Source organism: Phyllostomus discolor, chromosome 3 (genome assembly GCF_004126475.2).
Source record: "Phyllostomus discolor isolate MPI-MPIP mPhyDis1 chromosome 3, mPhyDis1.pri.v3, whole genome shotgun sequence".
In the NCBI taxonomy this organism is placed as follows: domain Eukaryota; kingdom Metazoa; phylum Chordata; class Mammalia; order Chiroptera; family Phyllostomidae; genus Phyllostomus; species Phyllostomus discolor.
Window position 1 is genome coordinate 21,376,605 of NC_040905.2, and position 19,631 is coordinate 21,396,235.

General features: G+C 34.8%; 1 protein-coding gene across 7 annotated transcripts in view; it reads left to right on the plus strand.

Moving 5' to 3' along the window:
* CDH18 (cadherin 18) overlaps positions 1–19,631 on the plus strand; it is a 488,064-nt gene that overhangs the window by 229,797 nt on the left and 238,636 nt on the right. For all 7 annotated transcript variants that reach the window (XM_036020243.1, XM_028511442.2, XM_036020244.1 and 4 more), the window contains one exon: positions 12,672–13,154. In XM_036020243.1, the coding sequence (XP_035876136.1) occupies positions 12,927–13,154 (228 nt within the window). In that variant the 5' untranslated portion in view covers positions 12,672–12,926. The remainder of the gene's footprint in view (positions 1–12,671; positions 13,155–19,631) is intronic.

A 19,631-nucleotide genomic window follows, 5' to 3' on the forward strand; every position in this document is an offset into this window, starting at 1 on the left:
TTGTAATTACCATAAATCAACAACCTACAACTTAAAATTCTGTGCTATTTAAATAACCAACCTGTGTAGAAATTTTTCCTAAAGTTTATCCTAGTTTACAGGGATAGGAGAATCAGACTCATTTGTGCTTTAAGCTCCTTATCTGATTGAAACTATTTGAAGACACTTAAATATGTATGCCTTTCATTTTTCTAAGCCTATAGAAATGTAGATAATGATAATGTGTAAGAATTACATTTATTCTAAACTTTTGTATAGTTGATTATCATGGTGCATAAGGTTACTTTTTGAATTTCAAGACAATACACTAATAAAGAAAACACATTCCTTATTTTTATCTTTAGATTTCGTAGGTAGAAAAAAGGTAATATGTAACAAAAATAAATCAGTAAATTTCTGAAATGGAATATCTATCTAACAAAATGTGCTAATATTATTTATTAACACATTTTAAGGGCATATTAATTAGAAAGAGTTCATACACACACATACACATTCTGGCTCATATACTACTAACTACAATTTATGGGGCAGGTACTACTAGCATACAAATTTTACATCTGTGCAACTGAAACTTTAAGATGTCAAGTAGTTTAACCTTAAGGATCCATGGCAAGGAGACAGAAGCAAAATGATTCAAACCTATGTCTATTTAAGTCCAATTTTAGAGAAAGATACTGAACTCAAATAGACTTAGCTTTAAATCTCATCTCTCAGGCAAGCTATTTCAATGCTGTGAATTAGTATTTTTTAAGTAGAAAATGATCATGAAAGAATTTAAATAAAATTATGGTTTTAAGCATATAGCTCACTATATGGCACTTAGTCTATATGTTTAAAATGCTAATTTTTGTTAACCTCTATAAATACATATTAAGATAAACTCAATATAAAAGATAGGGTGTGGTATCTGGATCCTGTATAAATAATAACACTTAATAACAGTGTAATTGTTTCTCCCTTAAAATACTCGGTTCTCTAGGTTTCCATGGAAATCCACCTACCTCCCACCCCCTCCACTGAACTTCAGATTTCTCTTTTTAATTTTTCTTGAATTTATTGGAATGACATTGGTTAATATAATTATATAGGTTTCAATTCTATGATTCTATAATAAATCATCTATACCTGTATTGTGTATTCACCACCCCAAATCACATCTCCTTTCATCACCATTCATTCCCCTTTTACCTCTTCCACTTGCCACCATCCCCCTTCCCCTCTGTTGTCTGGGTCTATGAGTTGTTATTGTTTTTTGTTTGTTTTGTTTTTGTTAATCCCTTCACCTTTTTTCACCATCTCCCAACCCCCATCCCCTCTGACAGCAGTCAGTCTGTTTTCTCTATCTGTGGGTCTGTTTCTGTGTGGTTTGTTTGTTTATTTTGCTCATTGGATTACATACATAAATTAGATCTTATGGTACCTGTGTTTCACTTATTAGCTTATTTTACTTAACATAAATGTTCTTCATGTCCATCCATGCTCTTGCCAATCCTCTGTTTTTAATGCTAAATGTTGAATGTCCAGTAGTGGACCCCATGCCCGATAATACCCTTCTCTACTTCAGTCTCTTCCAATGTGACTTTTTTATTCCAGGGATTTAATTCACTTCAGTATCATGATGATTTTCATGTGGTGACCCCAGTGCACAGACCTGTTGGACTGTCTTCATCATGCGACAACATAGAATTATAGTCTTAGTATTGGTGTGTTGCCAGGTAGATGTAACAGGCTTACAAGTTTATGTGAGTGTTGACTGTAATGGTAAGCATATGATTAGTGTGGTGGAAAGTAAAGTGGAAATATAAACTTTTATCAGTCATAAGATATCTATAGATAGATATAGGTATATACACAGATATAAACAGATATAGGTAGATAGATGATAGATAGATAGATAGATAGATAGATAATGCATAGATAGATAGATAAATATAGATATGTATACACACACACACACCTCATACATGCTTTCTGGCCTTTTGCCTTTTCTGTTTGGGACATTTAATCAAATTTTCTCACTCATCAAATTTCAGAAGGGTAATATCTCAGAGTTAAATAATGTTATAGCTCCCACAGACTTATATGTTCTATGGAAAACTATCTGTAACCCAATTTTAAATTCACAGTGGCTTTTACTCCATACTTCACATCAAAAGTTGGCATATCAATAACATGCTAAAATTTAACACTTTCTTTTCTTACAAATAGGAATCAAGATGTGACATAGTTTAATTAAGCCAACAAGCTTCTATATAAAGAAACTAAAATTCCTCAGAGAGGCAGAACTATATTCCTTCTTTTTATAGGAGAAGGTAAGCCAGTTTGCTGTAGAAGTGGTTGAAGGAAATATACAATGGGAGATCTAAATTTGTTTCATTCCATTGGAGGTTTATTGTAGCTACCACAAAGTCATATTTTAGGTGTGCATCAGATTGGAGCATTAATATAGCTACTTTCTAAAATGTGTAATTTCAAAAATCTTTTAAACATATGGAAACATTTTTTTAATTACACATATATTGTACATTGTAGGAACAGAAAACCAGAGCTCTAAGGAAATGCGCACCAGCATTACACATTCATTATCAAGACATTATGCAAATACTTTGTTTTTTTAGTAATTAGTTGTGATATTTTTTCAGGCAATGCAAAATCTAGATTATAATTAAAATATTTTTATATTCAGACCATGCAAAATACTTTTAATCCACTCAAATGATGCATATAATACAATATTTCATGTAAAGAGGATGCTATTCTTACTTTTAAGAGACATACACTGCTTTTCTTTCCCCAGCAATAGTGGGAGATTCCACCTGAATCATCCAGGTCTCCTTGACTGTGCCCATAACCCTTACTGATCCTCACAGAGATGTTATGGGGTTATTGGACCTATTTCATGTATGAGAAAGTTTGGCTAAGGTCGCATGACTAATTAATGGGACACTGACATGATAAAAGCACAATCCTAGTTTTGTTTATTCACTTAACGTATTGTGAACATAAGCTTGTGTTATCATTAATATTAAGATAACAGAGATTAGCCCTGGCTGGCGTAGCTCAGTGGATTGAGCGCAGGCTGCGAACCAAAGTGTCCCAGGTTTGGTTCCCAGCCCAGGCACATGCCTGGGTTGCAGACCACGGCCCCCAGCAACCGCACATTGATGTTTCTCTCTCTCTCTCTCTTTCTCCCTCCCTTCCCTCTCTAAAAATAAATAAATAAATCTTTAAAAAAAGATAACAGAGATTAAAGTTAAGTTCTGGAAGGAGGTTGCCTTCTAGTTTGGAAGACATACAAAGAAATGCCTAAGTCATGTGATAAATGCGACTGTAAGGAAGGGAAAAACTTTCCTTTGGCACTTTAGATTCTTGACTGTGGCTCCTATAATGAGACAAATTAACAAGGAAAAAAGCATATAAACTTACTTAATATGTTTTTATGTGTCTCAGGAGCCCTCATAAGGGAATGAAGACCCCAAAAAACAGTTAAAGCCAGACACTTACAAGTTGGACCACACAGTGGTAAAATGACAAAGCAAAAGGTTTGGATTAGTTACGTAAGTGGGTGAAAAAAATGACTAGAAGGATGAGTCAGACAAGCGATGTTTCTTTGTGCAGATTTATTTTGTCCTCAACCATTGTGGGTGAAAGTATGTTTCTTCCCTCTTGCATAAGGCAGACCTCTTTTATATGGGAGTTTGAACTCCTAATTTTAGGAAGGTCAGAGTGCTTTTTTGTGCCTGGTGTTTTTTAAGTGCTTTTAATTTAAATAATATACATGCCGAAGCAGCGTATTCTGAGGTGGCATATTCAGAATCCCTTCCTGATAATGGGAGAACAGGAGACTTTGGGAATAGAGTGTGGATAGGTTCTGAGGTCTTGCTTGGGAGACTGATGACTTTTTGATCATGAAAACAGGGAAGTAGGCTTTGTACTTAGAAGGAAAAGCTTATACAAAGGCACAAAGACTAACAAGAGCAGATAGATCGAAGCCAGGAGACCGTGAGCATGTGAAAATATGAGCAGATCGTGGTGCTTCCTAGATAAGGGACATAGAAAGGTGCCAAATATTGAAAAACTATGAATTTCATGTGAAAGGTGTTTTTTTAAGTCTGTCCTGGAGATTTTGTCAATACATAGAGGGATTTCAAGCAGGAGGGTGTTGTGTGTAGGTAGAGTGCGTATGTCAAAGGGAAAGGCATAGAAGAAGACCTTTGGACAAGTATCACACCTTCCATCCACATCGCATACTGTGTGCGCTGCCAATGACACAAATATAAGAGTAAGGTATGAGTTCTGACTTCAGCAGAAAAATAGAGAAAAGCAAGATGTGCACATTTTAGTACTTGTGGTGGAAGTTGCAGAGAAGAGCATCAGCAAAAATGAGTTCTCTGGAATTTATAATAGAGTGCCACCCACCATCTCCCCAAGTTTTTCACTCCAATCTCATTTCCTCTCTTTCCTTCCCCTGTCATTTATTTCCCAAACCCTACCTCGATAAATCCAAAACCCTGGAGAATATACTGTTTCAGCTCCATGGTTGTTAAATTAGAATTAGGTTCAGCTCTGAGCAAACAGAAGCCCAAAATAATTGTGGCTTTAAAAAGACTGGAATATGTTTTCTCATAACTGAGCTGAGAAGAAGGCAGCCCAGGGATCGCCTGGCAGGGCTCCCAGGTCCTCCGGGATAAAGTTGCTTGGATCCCCTCCCTCCAGGCTGTGATATCAATCTCATGGTCCAAAAGGGAGCTCTAGCCACACACTCAGGATTCAAGTGGCAAGACAGAGGAAGGGGAAAGGATAGAAAAGACACGTGTCAACAGTCTTCTAGGGAATTTCCTGGAGAGTTAACAGACAGCACTTCTGCTCATAGGCCATTTGCTGGAACTTAGTAATTGGGCAACACTAGCTACAAGTGAGGCTAGGAAAGGTAGTCTTTATTTTGGGGAAGTGGAGGGCAGGGATTCAGGTTTGGCAAGATGCACAGGGTGCCCAGTGACAGAAACCAGCTAGTGAGGACTACAGGAGTCTCTACACTAGTAGGATTCCTTTAATATATTTTTTTATATTTTAAATCAAACCAAATGACCATTTTAAAATTTATTTGATGAGATCTTACATGTGAATATATGTTTTTATGCTTCACCTATGTTATAAATTTTTATTTGTTTTTATTTATTGATGAGAGAGAGAGAACACTGATTAATTGTTTCACTTACTTATGCAGTTATCAGTTGCTTCTTGTAGATGCCCTCACCCCCAGAATGAACCCGGAGCTTGGCATATTGGGATGATGCTCTAACCAACTGAGCCACCCTAGAGGGTGCTTATGTTATATTTCTACAAAAATATAAGCAACACATAAAAGTAGTGTCATAGGTGGACATACTTTTGAAATACAGGAAGAAATTCAAACTGTCTCTTTGTTGCTCAGACATACACAGATAAGTAAGAAAACATTGAATCTGGTACTGTCATTCTCGTTTCCTGTGTTTGTTTTCCAATGTTTTGAATGCTGTCCACCAGGCAGTATGAAGATTGGAATCTGCAACACGAAAATTGAAAGTAATACTACTGTTACAGCCAAATCGATCAAGATCATGACTACCATCTTACATTTGAATATACCGCCATTAGGACATTGCTCTTCCTATTTATCTGTATAACTTCAGGGAAACATTAAAATAAAATTCAACTTTATTAAATACATTTGAATTAATCTAATAATTGTGGAGTATATATTGAGACAAAATAGTGACACTATGAATGTTCAATTTTATTTTTACATATTTTACTCAACGTAGCAGGGATGTTCATACACATATTTGACACTAAACACAGTAAGAGATGACTCATAATGCTACAGAATATATTCTATTGCCAAGTTTACTAATGAATATTTGCTCAATATTTAAATGGCTTCCTTAATTTCTGATTTTCTCTGTTGAAAAAGCTTCTTGAGAAAGCAAGGTTTTACTGATAAAATGTAACTTGGTTTTTCAGTATTTATGGTTCTTTGATTATGACAGGCTTTTAAGAGAAAACCAATGTATAATGTTAACCAAATCAAATAATACTTTAAAAACAGTTTTTCTGTAACATATTCTTACAAATGAGTATTCTAAGTTGCAACTTGGTGTTTTTAACACCACTCTTATTGCAGAAACCCTGAATTAATTTGTCTATTTCCCACTTATTTAATACTACATTCAACAACTGTTTACTCAGTGGCTACAATATGAAAGGTACTTCACTAGCCAATACAAGAGAATGAAAATGCGTAGACTTGGTGTGAGAAGTCTAAAAAAGATGACACAAAGAATACATTAAATAGTACCTATGTAGATAATCAGAATGCTGGTCTGCAATATAGAGAAAGAATTTGATAAATCCTATGGTAATTTAGAGGAACAGTCACATTGAACGATTTTATCCAGAATTTTAAATGAAGGATTTAAGATTTTGCCTTACTTTCCAGCTAATCACTTAGGCTGCCACAGATGAATAGGTGCTGGCAGAGAATCTGAGACTCTGGAATAGAGACAAAAGACCTTCTTACCTTTAGCAGCATAAGGTTCGCAGTCCCCTGGGGAGACTCAAAGGAGCCCAAGGACAGGCCATGCACAGTACACACGGGTCCCAGTAAAGAATCCTGAATTTTAGAATGCCCAGCTTTATGTGGGGTCTGCTAGCACATTTCTCCGACCTTTGTTATAGAAAAAGATAGTATCCTGTCCAGAAACAAATCTTTTCTCTGCTTTCAAGGCTGGTTCTATCTTTCTTCAAGGCTTTTTGCCATTCACGTATTCTTGAAAAGATTTCATGACACACAGCTGTCAATAGCTATTTCTTAGATGTGAAGAACACAAAATACCCAAAGAAAATTGTGTCTAAAACATAGTAGTCTTTGTGGAGAAATATCCTTTACTTTCGGTCTCAAATGGTAGGTGTTACCAAATAGAATTGGACAGTCAGTCTCTTAAGAAAAAAAGAACTGAATAAACCATTTAAGGAGCAATACCTGTACCCATGCAATGTTCTCATCACTGTTCCCATGGAAGTTAAATGCATATTCCCAACAAAAAAACCCACAATATGCAAAAGTTAATGCTTTCTAATTAATTTGGTATTATTGACATATTTCATTATATCTATATCTTTCTATCTATAGATCAAATTCAATTATTTTGTCCAAATATTTGTGCTGTAGGAATATTGTGAAATGATTACATTGGAAGTGAAAATATCGATTTGGGAATCAACCTGGGAATAAAATTGCAATAAAATTACAACTGCATATGGTTTATGAGTATTTGGATTTTGACTGTAAGCAAGAGCTATTTAATCTAAACAAAACTGATAGAGAACAGTATAATTATTAAACATGTAAGTTATCAATTGAGAGGAAAAAGTTAAGAAACTATTTAATATAAAAGGTTAAAGGCAAGAAAGTAAAACAAAAAATTCAGAAGTCAATATCATTGGAAACTGAACAAGAACTGGACTTAGAACAAGAGAATGGCTGATGTTGTTGAGCACTGGGTCTGAACACGGTGGGGACCATGGATTCAAGGTCAGATGATACCTGAGAATGCATCTTACAAGCAATGGGACTTTTGCTTCTAATTTCCAACCCAAAGGATAACTTGAAAGTTGTAGAACACATATCCTGAATGCAAGTAAATAAATATGTACATGCATACATATGTATATACATACATACAGATATGTCATAAATAATTATTTATTAAATGAAAAATAATCAACTTCTGTTAAGGATTTGTACCTTTCACCTTATGTAAGTACTCTAGAATTCAAACACAATTTAAATTTCTTTATATTTAAATCTACCTGACAGTATGATGGATTTTAATAATTCATCATAGAAAAGTTAAGTTCCATTATTTCCATGATGAGTCATCTCATGGAGAACAGCCTTCTCATCTGATGGATTTGCACATTTGACAGTTGTGCATTAAGCAAGATGATTCCACTGGCATATGCTTCTCCATATGAGATATCCTTATATATCTCACAATGAAACTAATTCCAAAAAATATGGACTTTCCATCATACTCTATTTTCTTTTGGCATTTTTCTATTTAAACTAAGCTTGCTCTATGCAAAGTCAGATAAATTCCTACCAATAATGCATAATACTGGAGTTGAGAAATTGGTGGCAATTATAACTCTAGGCTTCTTAAATATGTAAAATAATATGGCACCCCCCACATCTGGAAAATGGAACAACACATTCATGAAATAAAAATGTTAAAGTACTTTTAACAAAGAAAGTTTCAAAACAATAAAAGAAGCAAGGAAAACTTGTTTCACATTGTAATTGCAATGCCAAAGGTTAAAAATAAAGAGAGCATCATAAAAGCAGCAAGAGAAAAGGAGACAGTTACCTACAAAGCAGTTCCCATAAGGCTATCAGCTGATTTCTCAAGAGAAACCTTGCAGGCAAGAGAGACTGGGAAGAAGTATTCAAAGTGATAAAAAGCAAGGACCTACATCCAAGATTATTCTATCCAGCAAAGCTATCATTTAGAATGAAAGGGCAGATAAAGTGCTTCCCAGATAAGGTAAAGCTAAAGGAGTTTATCATCACCAAACCCTTATTATATGAAATGTTAAAGGGATTTATCTAAGAAGAAGGAGGAGATCAAAACTATGAAGAATAAAATGACAACAAACTCACAACTATCAACAACTGAATCTAAAGACAAACAAACTAAGCAAACAACTAGAATAGGAACAGAATCATAAAAATGGAGACCACATGGAGGGTTATCAGTGGAGAGGGTGAAAGGGGAGAATGGGAGAAAGGTACAAGGAAAAAGAAACAGAATTGGTAGGTACAAAAGACAGGGGAAGGTTAAGAATAATGAGGGAAATGGAGAAGCCAAAGAACTTATATATATACAACCCATGGACATGAACTAAGGAGGGTATTGCTGGAGAGAATCGGGTTACCAGCTGGAGGAGGGCAAAGAGAAAATACGGGACAACTACAATAGCATAATCAATAAAATATACTTAATTAAAATAACTTAAAAAAGCAAATGTAAGGCATTCTTAGACCTCTTTGTAGTCACAAGTTTATAAACCAAGAACACATTGGCAAGAACATTCAGTCAGAGGGCCAAGTCACAAGTAACACCTTTGGGATAAATGTGAGTGTCCTTCTCTCTTCAGTGCTCCCTAACAGAATGACTGTACTGAGTGGCCAGTAGTTCATCTTCGGAGCTGTGAGTAACTCAGTGTAAGAAAAGTCATTTGTAAATCAAGAATATTTATTAAATCATAAATTCAAAGAATTAGCTGAACATAATGATAATTCAAAAAAATTGTATTCATAAATGAGAAATGTAAAGCTTAGAGAATAAAATGCTCATAAAATATGATAGGTGATAGTTTTCTATAAATGGACACTGGAGATCATGTTTTTTGACTGAGTACAGTGTGACTAATTCTACTGCAGAGGGAATAGTTACAGAAGTAAGAGGAATAATCTCAGGCAGCAGGGGGGCATCACTGAGATTCAGTACTGACCAGAGGCGAGAGGTCTGCATTGCACATTATTATGAGTAATGCATTATTTGGAAATACTTTTTTCTGGAATATCATGACAATGATGCCTTTTACAGACAATGTTCTTGTTTTCAAACAATGAAAGTCAACTTGGCTGTAGAAAACAGCAAATGCATTTATTGGAACAATATTGTGTAGCCATCACAATTGGTGAGGGTCCTTAAGAATTAGGTTTGTTAAGAAGTGGAAATCAATAGAAGTGAGGCAGTAACAAACAATATCAAGTACTTGCCACTGAAACTGTAGCTAGAATGACTGTTAATTTGTGCAGCTGCCATTGGACCCTGTCCTTATAGCTGCCAACTGACCACCACTACATCTGGACGTTGAGACTGTTACCACTGTTCTGAAACACTTCTCCACTTCCATCCACCTTCTGTGCCAGGGTGTAGGAGTCTGTGATTAACATGTATATGTCACAGGGGTGACTTCTAACTAAAACATTGGAAGAAGAAAGCATTTGGCCCCTTGGTGTTCAGAGGTGAAAGTTAAGCCTCTGGTTATCGGAATTCACATACTGGAGTGCCCCATGAAACAGGAAGGGTGTTTAAATGCTGCTTAGTCAAAAAATGACAAAAGTTCACAATATATTTCTATTATGTTAGTCTATAAAACCAATAATAATGGTTTTATTATTTTCATTTTAATTCTTTCTAACCTATGAAGGAATGGATTTCCTGAAGTAGAGCAGAAATTTTCCTATGTGGAATCTGTCTTCTCATGATATGGCGAATGAAATTACTTTCAACAGTACAATAGTGATGTTTATATTTGTTCTTTTATGCCACAGAACTTTATCATTTTTATAATTGTCATAATAAACATTCATAAACATGTGATGTGTACACAGATGACAATGCATTAATGTGGGTTTGGAATGCCATATGATATCAGTATTATAAAGAAAACACTCATTCTGCATGTCTGGGCTGTATTATAAAAGCCACTTTCTTCACCTTTCACTCATGAATTATGCTTTGCTAAACAACTTAGCATAAAAAGCAAAGATGCTACTTTCATTTAACAATCACACCGAATGGTGTGAAAGTATTAGGATAACACCTACTACATATTCATCAGCTTACTTCTAAGAAGAAAGGCTAGTTAAAGTTTCTTAGTTTGAGATTTGTGACTTCAAAGTTAAGGATATTTTGACAAGTGAGAAATTAAACTTTTATATGAAATCATCTAAGAAATTTATTAGATAAACTGGAAAACACATTAAAAGTTACATACACATTTTGATAAATGAGAAGATTGAGACTTGTAGAAATTAGATGATTCACATAAGTACATATAGTAAGTAAATTCTCAAAAAAGGAAGGAGAAGGGGAAGTTTGGAGAGTTTTTAAGTCACTTTAAGTCAGTAAAATATTTATCTATGCTTTAAAAATTATGAAATTTAGTTTATGATGCCAGATAATTAAAATGAATTCCTGGTTCTTGTTCAATAACAATACTTGTGCATCTGGTGAGGTAAGCATTATTATTAACTTTAATTTATGGGGAGACATATTGATAGAGAAAGTGCCTTGCTTTGGGTCTCATGTAATTTTTATTTTCATTTTCCCCCTCAGTATAAACACTTTTATCATTGTATCAAAGAATTATGTTATTCCTGATTATTTGTATTAAATTTTTGAAATATTTTGTCATGTCAACCACACTGTGATTCATTTAGAGCCACACTCTAGTTTGTTCTGACTTACAGGATGAATTTAATGGAATGAGAAAGTGATTCACCTAATATTTTTGCAGAATGGGGTTACTATAATCTTGATTCAGTATAATTTTTCTAAATGCACATTAAAAAGAGAACACATGGAAAAAGAGAAAAAAACAGAGTTTTATGTTTTCTTTTTTTTTTCCCAGATGACCCATTCTCATCTCTTTTTTTAAGATTTTATATATTTATTTTTAGAGAGGGAAGGGAGGGAGAAAGAGAGAGAGAGAGAAAAACATCAATGTGCGGTTGCTGGGGACTGTGGCCAGCAACCCAGGCATGTGCCCTGACTGGGAATAGAACCTGCAACACTTTGGTTCCCAGCCCGCACTCAATCCACTGAGCTACGCCAGCCAGGGCGAGTTTTATGTTTTCCATAAGCTAATTGAGTCAACTTTTTCTCTACCAAATCCTGCTTTTTTGTCTACCAGAAACCTCTCTTAAGTTTTACTTTAATGTCCAATTGTACTGTAACCTAAGTCCAAGCCTACAACATTTTATTTGAAAATCAAAACATTTTCCCCTTCTTTTTTGCCACCATTCTTTTCTTCCTTATACCTGTCTTCACAAGACTTCTGGAATTGTGTACCGGGGCATTCCCATGCTTGAATATCTGCCTTTCCTCTGTGGGAAGACTGCACCAGAAAGTATTGCCTGTAAACATTCATGCAAGCTACGATTGAGACAATTGGTATTGTCACACATAATTGATTATGCCAATCAGATCTGTGAGCATAGAGAAACTTTCCGTGTCATACATTTTCCCCAGTCATCTTGTCCATTTTCTTTTCTTTTACTTACCAACCAAGTACCTACTTGGTTGTTGTGATGGTCTATGACAATTTTTCAACCCTAGGGAAGTATTTTGTTGAAGTACAGTGAATCATGTATAGTAGGTAATTAATATGCAGTCAGTTTTTATTACATCTAACAAAAATAAGTAAGTGCAAAACAAACAAAAATCTTGCACCTAGCATGAGCTTCCTAATAGATCACACGTTGTAAGCAGTCATACTACACTCAAGCATATGCACATACTCATTGTCACTGTCTGGACATGTAAACACTCCCTCGGGCTGCATTTCTGTTGTTTCAAGGAATATGTAAACATCCTCACTATACACTTACCCTCAATGCATATTGAAAGTTAGCAGTATAGACAGGGAAGTCCATCTAAAAATGTATGCAGTGTACTGGCTTATGCATCATTATGTGCATGTATTTCCAAAAGAATTTGCACATGGTCTTTGCCTATCAGCATCACACTACAAAATAGTTCAATTTACATTCAGAGCAAATACTTAAAACTATTATGTTTTGTTATGTATATAATTTTCTCTCTTTCCATTAGGTAGAAAATGGTTGCCTGTGTTCACCTACTGTGAAGACTTGGAATCAGACAACCAGTTTTGAATCTCTAAAGTGTTTCAGGATGTAAATGCAGTCTGACCTTTCCCTGATGGACAGTTAAATCATGGACATGAGAGACAATTTACTTTGGACTGCCCTTCCAAACCATGCTTTGGCTTCTGCCTTGAATGCTCACTAAGCATTTGTAGCTGACAAGGAAAAGAAAGAAAACTGTGAACTGGAAAGTTATCTTACAATGAAAATTACGAGCACATCTTGCATCTGTCCAGTCCTCGTGTGTCTCTGTTTTGTGCAGAGGTGTTATGGAACTGCTCACCACAGCTCCGTCAAGGTGACCAGAAACCAAACCAAACACATCGAAGGAGAAACCGAGGTCCACCATCGTCCCAAAAGGGGATGGGTTTGGAATCAGTTCTTTGTTTTAGAAGAACATATGGGACCAGATCCACAATACGTTGGCAAGGTAAGGTTTTGTTGATTGGCTTTTATCCTCTTCTGGGAAATTGTGGGATGAGATGAGGGTGAAGTGGGAGTTGGATTTGAGTGGTAAGAGACATGAATGGTAAGAAATTATGTTATATAAGCTAATAGTTATACCAATCACTTCAAAACAATGATTGTAAAAAATCACTTATGCCAATTATGTCACATCCCTAAACATTGGTCCACACATAGTAGCTGGAATGTTCTTTATCCACATATTGCGTTTTCTGTTCTCATATGTAAAATGAAAGCACTTCATCGAACACACACTTAAGTAATTTTATCTTTATTACCATGAAGGCATGTTGAAATTAGTGATTTCATTTATTGGTACATTCATATTTACAATTTTTAATCTATTGTTAATGCATGGGACGCTAAAAAGAAGATACTATGTCATGACATTTAATATACCTTCATTGATTTTTACATAGATTATATTTGAAATTGTCAGCCTTTAAAGCACATGGATATTTTTCCAAACTTTCAAGTTAATTTCCATAAGTTATTGATATATTATTCAATATAGATTAAATATACATGGATGTACAGGTGTTAAATTCCAAGAGAAAAGTTGATAAAATGATCGGTAAATTCAGATAAACTTTTCTTTCTTTCACATCCACAGACAAGACAACTTAATGGCTTATTAAACCCTTTAGGAAATTGTGTGTTCAGTAAATGATACAGTTTAAGTATGTGTCACCTGGGTTCTAGGGTGAAGAATTGGGTGGAAAGTGGAGAAGCCTTCTGTCGAATTCCTGATATATCCTGGGAAGTAGCAACACTTGAGTTAGCACAATCCCTGAGAGAGACAGCAAGCACAGCGGTAGAATCTCCACGGTGGTGGCTCAATGACTTCCATCGCCCTGCTTGACTATTTATTTTCACTTTAGCAATGTTAGTACTAAAAAAAAAATGTACTCAATCCAAGCCATGGTGCTTCCCTAATGTGTAGGCAGTGCAAAATCACAGGCCATCTGTTCCACCTCTCATCCAACGGGGACTCAGCTGCAGCTGTATTTTCCATACAAGGCAGGAGCTATGGAGTCAGAACATGAACACAAAAGAAGACCTGAAACAATGCTGTCATTTTCTTGTACACATATGAAAATGAGATCAAAACCACTCATTTTTATCACATATATTGTTTTTCCTACAAAGTATCCCATGAAGTAAATGGAAACAAAGGTGTAAAATAAAAGCACACCATGTTGAATTATTAGAAAGTTATTTTTGTTATGAACTTCAGTGTATTTTCTCTATAATCCTTAAAAAGGAGGGAGGAAAGAACATAAATATATACACACACATATTATATATATTATATATAATTTGGTATACTTTAGGAGTATACCAAAAGAAAAATATTATTAAAATAATTTGTTATGCATACTTCTTGTCATTTGATTTAACTAAAAAGCAAAATTTGCTAGAAAGGGAAAGAGAAAAATCAGACAACTTTGCATTTTCTCCTGAGTCACCTAATTTTAGTAAACGATAAAGCCTCAAGAGGTAGACCAGGATGGAGAAATCTTTCTGAGCTTGGGTGCCAATGAACATATGGTTGAGAGCTTGTTCCCCATCAGGAAGAAGTGCAGGTTTGTGACATTATTCAGGTTACAAGAGGTTCTGTAGAAATTGCGATCTGTTTTACTGTTTGTAGTGTTGACAGACAAATATAAAAGGTCCAGCCCAATCCTCTTATATCCTGCCGAACCTGAGACCCTCACTCATGCTCCATTCTCATCCACCTTTATGTGCAAATCTAACTTAATTGCACACATTTTTCCCTCACCCGTCAACACCAAACATACTATGGTAATTCAGAAAAGCCTGCAAAGCCTAATAATTCATATGTGAATAAAAGAATGTGCTTTTGTCCCATTACTTTATTTGTTAAATAAGTGAATTTATATCTACAACTCAAATACTCTCATAAAGACCAACCATGTATTTTCAAAGTGCTATTAAATAAAACATGGGATTATTAAAGTTAGTATGAACATGAGAAAGGACATTTCCAGAGAACTGAAAATTATCTCTTTTCCCCTCTCTGTCACAAAAATACCAGCAGGAATTTGGTCAACAGAAACAAAATAATAATGATATAATATAGTTTTGCTATTGAAATAATATTTTTTATAGTTTCATTATATAAGCTTGTTTGAAAGTATCCTTCAGTTCTTGGCTATAATTATTTTTAATGTGTAGTTATAGTTCACATTATAAAACATTTACTGGACTTTTGATAAAAACTTAAGCCTAAGTGTTTTGATACAAATCAACTTCTCATATTCCTTATGATAAGTTTCTTAGACTTTTCTTAGTCAATGACTGGATTTATAAGGGGGCAATTTTGTTGACACTGGTCAAACATTGTTATTCACTACGAGGATATTTATATGTGGCTGAGCCTGTGATCATAAGGCCATTTCTAATAGTAAATTGTATGATTGTACATATATATACACGGGTAATATGTATTAATTATACATAAGTATATATAATGCAATATTTATACATATAATTACATACATATATTACACAAAATCTATACACAGACATATACATAACTACACATAGACATGTGCATGTGTATTTGATCATTCATAATTTTTCCAGAATATAATGGCCATGAGGGATCAAATACCAAAAATGACATATAAATATATCTCATAAATTTGAGTTCATAGATTTGTTAAAGATATTTTAAAATTATTGAGCAACTAGGGGAATGAAGATATAACAGCAGATTACTAACTCTTTACTCATGGAACAAATTTGATGGTAATGTCATTATTATTTTAAAACAAACAGGTTCTCTCTTTATTGCGTAAAAGCAGCATAGACCATCTAAGCTATTGTTTATTTTTCAAAGGTAAAACAGTGCTGAATAAACCCTGTTATAATGGAGGATATAGTTTATGTAAGTTGCTGCGCCCTACCTAAAGCGCGTGCCATGCATCACACCTGTCACGGGAGTAGACTCAGGCATCCGTGAGATAATGCTGACCGGTGAGGAAGGAGCTGGGTTTCAGTTCCAGCTGCTCTGCTTGTTATCTGTATTAAGACTAGCAAGTCTATTTATTTTTCTGCTTTCTGTTTCCTTACACATAAAACTGAGAAATAGCATTTGATGTTTTTATTACTAACTCAACTATATTGAAAGTGTGGTTATGGTTTAGATTATGGATCATTTAAACTACAGCTTGGGTGCCTCATTCAACCAGCTATGTGTTTTGGCTTTACCTGCTTATTAAAAAAGTTTTGTGTTTTTTAGATTGTTGAAAATATTTTTAAAGTCATATTTTATAACAGAAATTACATGAAATCCCATTCTGTTTGCATAAATAATGTTTTATTAGAATACAGTCATACTCATGCATTTATGTGTTGTATATGGCATGTTTTAAGCTGCAGTGGCAGAAATGAGTAGTGGTACGAGAGAACAAGGCCTGCACTGTCTACACTATTCACTGAGGGTCATTTCCAGGACGTATTTGTAGCATCTGGTTGAGATGTCTGCCTTACCTAACACACCGTGAATACTTTCAAAGCAGGTTTTGGGACTATTATATCATCTTTATTCACATGGTGTCTCCATGTCTATTGTAATGATCAAATACAGCAATTCATGGGGAAGTATTCCATAAACTATCACCATTTGTAGTGGTTTTGATGATTATGGGAAATTATTGAGACAAAAACATCTCCCATCAATCATTGCTTTTATGAAGGAGATAATTTCTTGGAGGCCTTTACTTCACCAGTTTCACTGGCATAACCCTCCCCAATAGTCATTTCTATGAATGTTCATTCATTTTCATGTTTTGATTTTATAATTGTTGGTTTTGTTACATTACATTCAAAAGTGTAATGACTGTCCTGGTACACATATGACTTAGCATGCAGGCATATCTGTGGGAGAGATTTCTAGAAGTGAGATTTTTTTTCAAAGAACTGTAAATCTTTAATTTTAGTAGATATTACTAGATCTCTTCCTTAGGTGTTGCAATATATTACACCTGTCTCAATGATGTGTCAGAGAGATGATTTCTCTACAGCAGTGACAACAGATGGGACTGTAAAACATGATCAGTGAAAAATGGCGTCTCTGTGTAATTTGACTTACATTTCTCATATTATGAGTAAAACTAATAATCTTTTCATATTTTGGGGTTTATGAGTATTTATTTTTTACTGATTTTTTGTGGCCCTTGATTTTATATTATTTTTAAAGGTTTTATTTATTTATTTATTTTTGGAGAGAGGAGAAGAGAGGAAGAAAGAGAGGGAGAGAAACATCAATGTGTGGTTGGCTCTCATGTGGCCCCTGCTGGAAACCTGGCCCACAACCCAGGCATGTGCCCTGACTGGGAATTGAATCACAGATCCTTTGGTTCACAGCGTGTGCTCAATGCACTGAACTACACCAGCCAGGGATGATTTTATATTCTTTCATTAGTTTCTTGAGCTTAACTATTTGTTATTTATATAATAGGTACAATAATTATTTGCTAGTAACCTAAATTACCAATAATTTTTATAATTATGATTTGTTTTTCAATTTATGATTTTTACTTTATTCATAATTGGTAAACTTTAACTAAGGGTATGCATTGGAAATATGCCTATTAACACACCACTACTGGCGATAAGCTTCATATACTTCAAGTAGTAAATGTGATTAGCTAAATGTTGTGCTCCGTATATACTTAGTATTATCATTTTAAAAACATTCTAAGTGACTCCTTTAACTGGCCAAGCATTCTCATATAAGAAATAAAGGAGTGTTTTTTATTAAAAATGGGTGCTGTACCTTATCAAATGCTTTTTCTGCATCTATCGATAAGATCATGTGATTTTTGTGTTTCCCTTTGTTTACGTGCTGTATTACATTTGTTGATTGGGAATATAGTACCATCCTTGCATCCCTGGGATGAATCCCACTTGATTATGGTGTATGATCTTTTTCATGTATTGCTGGATATGGTTTCCCAATATATTGTTGAGGATTTTATCATCTATGTTCATCAGAGATATTGTACATTGTTGGTGGGACTGCAGACTGGTGCAGCCACTGTGGAAAACAGTATGGAATTTCCTCAGGAAACTAAAAATGGAACTGGCTTTTGATCTGGCAGTTCCACTGAGGGGATTATACTCCAAGAGCCCTGAAACACCAATCCAAAAAAACCTATGCACCCCAATGTTCATAGCAGCACAATTTACAATAGCCAAATACTGGAAACAACCTAAGTGCCATTCAGTAAATGAGTGAATCAAAAACTGTAGTACATTTACACAACAGAATTCTATGCAGCAGAAAGAAAGAAGAAACTCCTATCCTTTGCCACAGCATGGATGGAACTGGAGAGCATTATGCTAAGTGAAATAAGCCAGGAGGTAAAAGACAAAACCATATGATCTCACCTATAAGTGAAACCTAATCAGCAAAACAAATAAGTAAGCAAAATATAACCAGAGACACTGAAATTAAGAACAAAGTGACAGTAACTAGAGGGGAGTGAGGATGGGGATAACAGGGAAAAGAGAGGAAGGGTCATCAAGGAACATGTATAGAGGGCCCATGGACAAAACCAGAGCGGGGTAGGATTGAGGGTGGGAAGTAGTGGTGGGTGGGGTGGTTGGGGCAGGAGAAGTGGTAGCAGGAAAATGGAGATATCTGTACTTGAACAATGATAAAAATAAATAAATACATACATACCTGCATACATACATTATGAGTTTCTCAAAACAAACAAATGGACTAGAAGAAATAAAGGAAACTGTTTATTCCAGGACACCTGTAAATGGACGTTGTTCACATTGCATTATTTGACACTTAAAGAGAATGTAAGAAACATAATAAACAAGAGGTAAGAGATCAAAAAATGTGTTTCTACTTAGCAGTGTGTTTTGGGATTAGATATGTAACCTATTAACAATATTATGCTAGGGTTTGGGTTGCATTGACATTAAATATTTAGCTGATAAAAACTAATAAAAACTTTGACATTTTCAGGACAAAAATGTATTCTATATTTTCACTTTCCTGCATTTATGGCCTATCTGCTGATAACTGTTTGGTTTTTTAAATATAAACCATAACATGTAGAAGATATTGCTTATTTTTATTATAAATTTAGATCTAAATTTCTACCACTCTCCCTCACCTCCCTACCTACATCTTATGCATGTGAGGAGATAAGTGTAGACTCTACAGGATTATTCAGAATTTACTTTACTGAAAAATAGCAAACATAAGGAGGGTAAGCCAGAAATTCTGGCAGTAAAAAGGAGCTAAGAAATCATCTTGCCAAATCCCTCAAGTAATAAGAAGCAACGATGCTTGAAACAGTTAAGTGACCTCTTCATGGGAAGAGAGATTAGTCACAGCACTGCCAAGGAACAAATTGTAACACATCCGATTCTTTAGTGAAAATTAGTTATT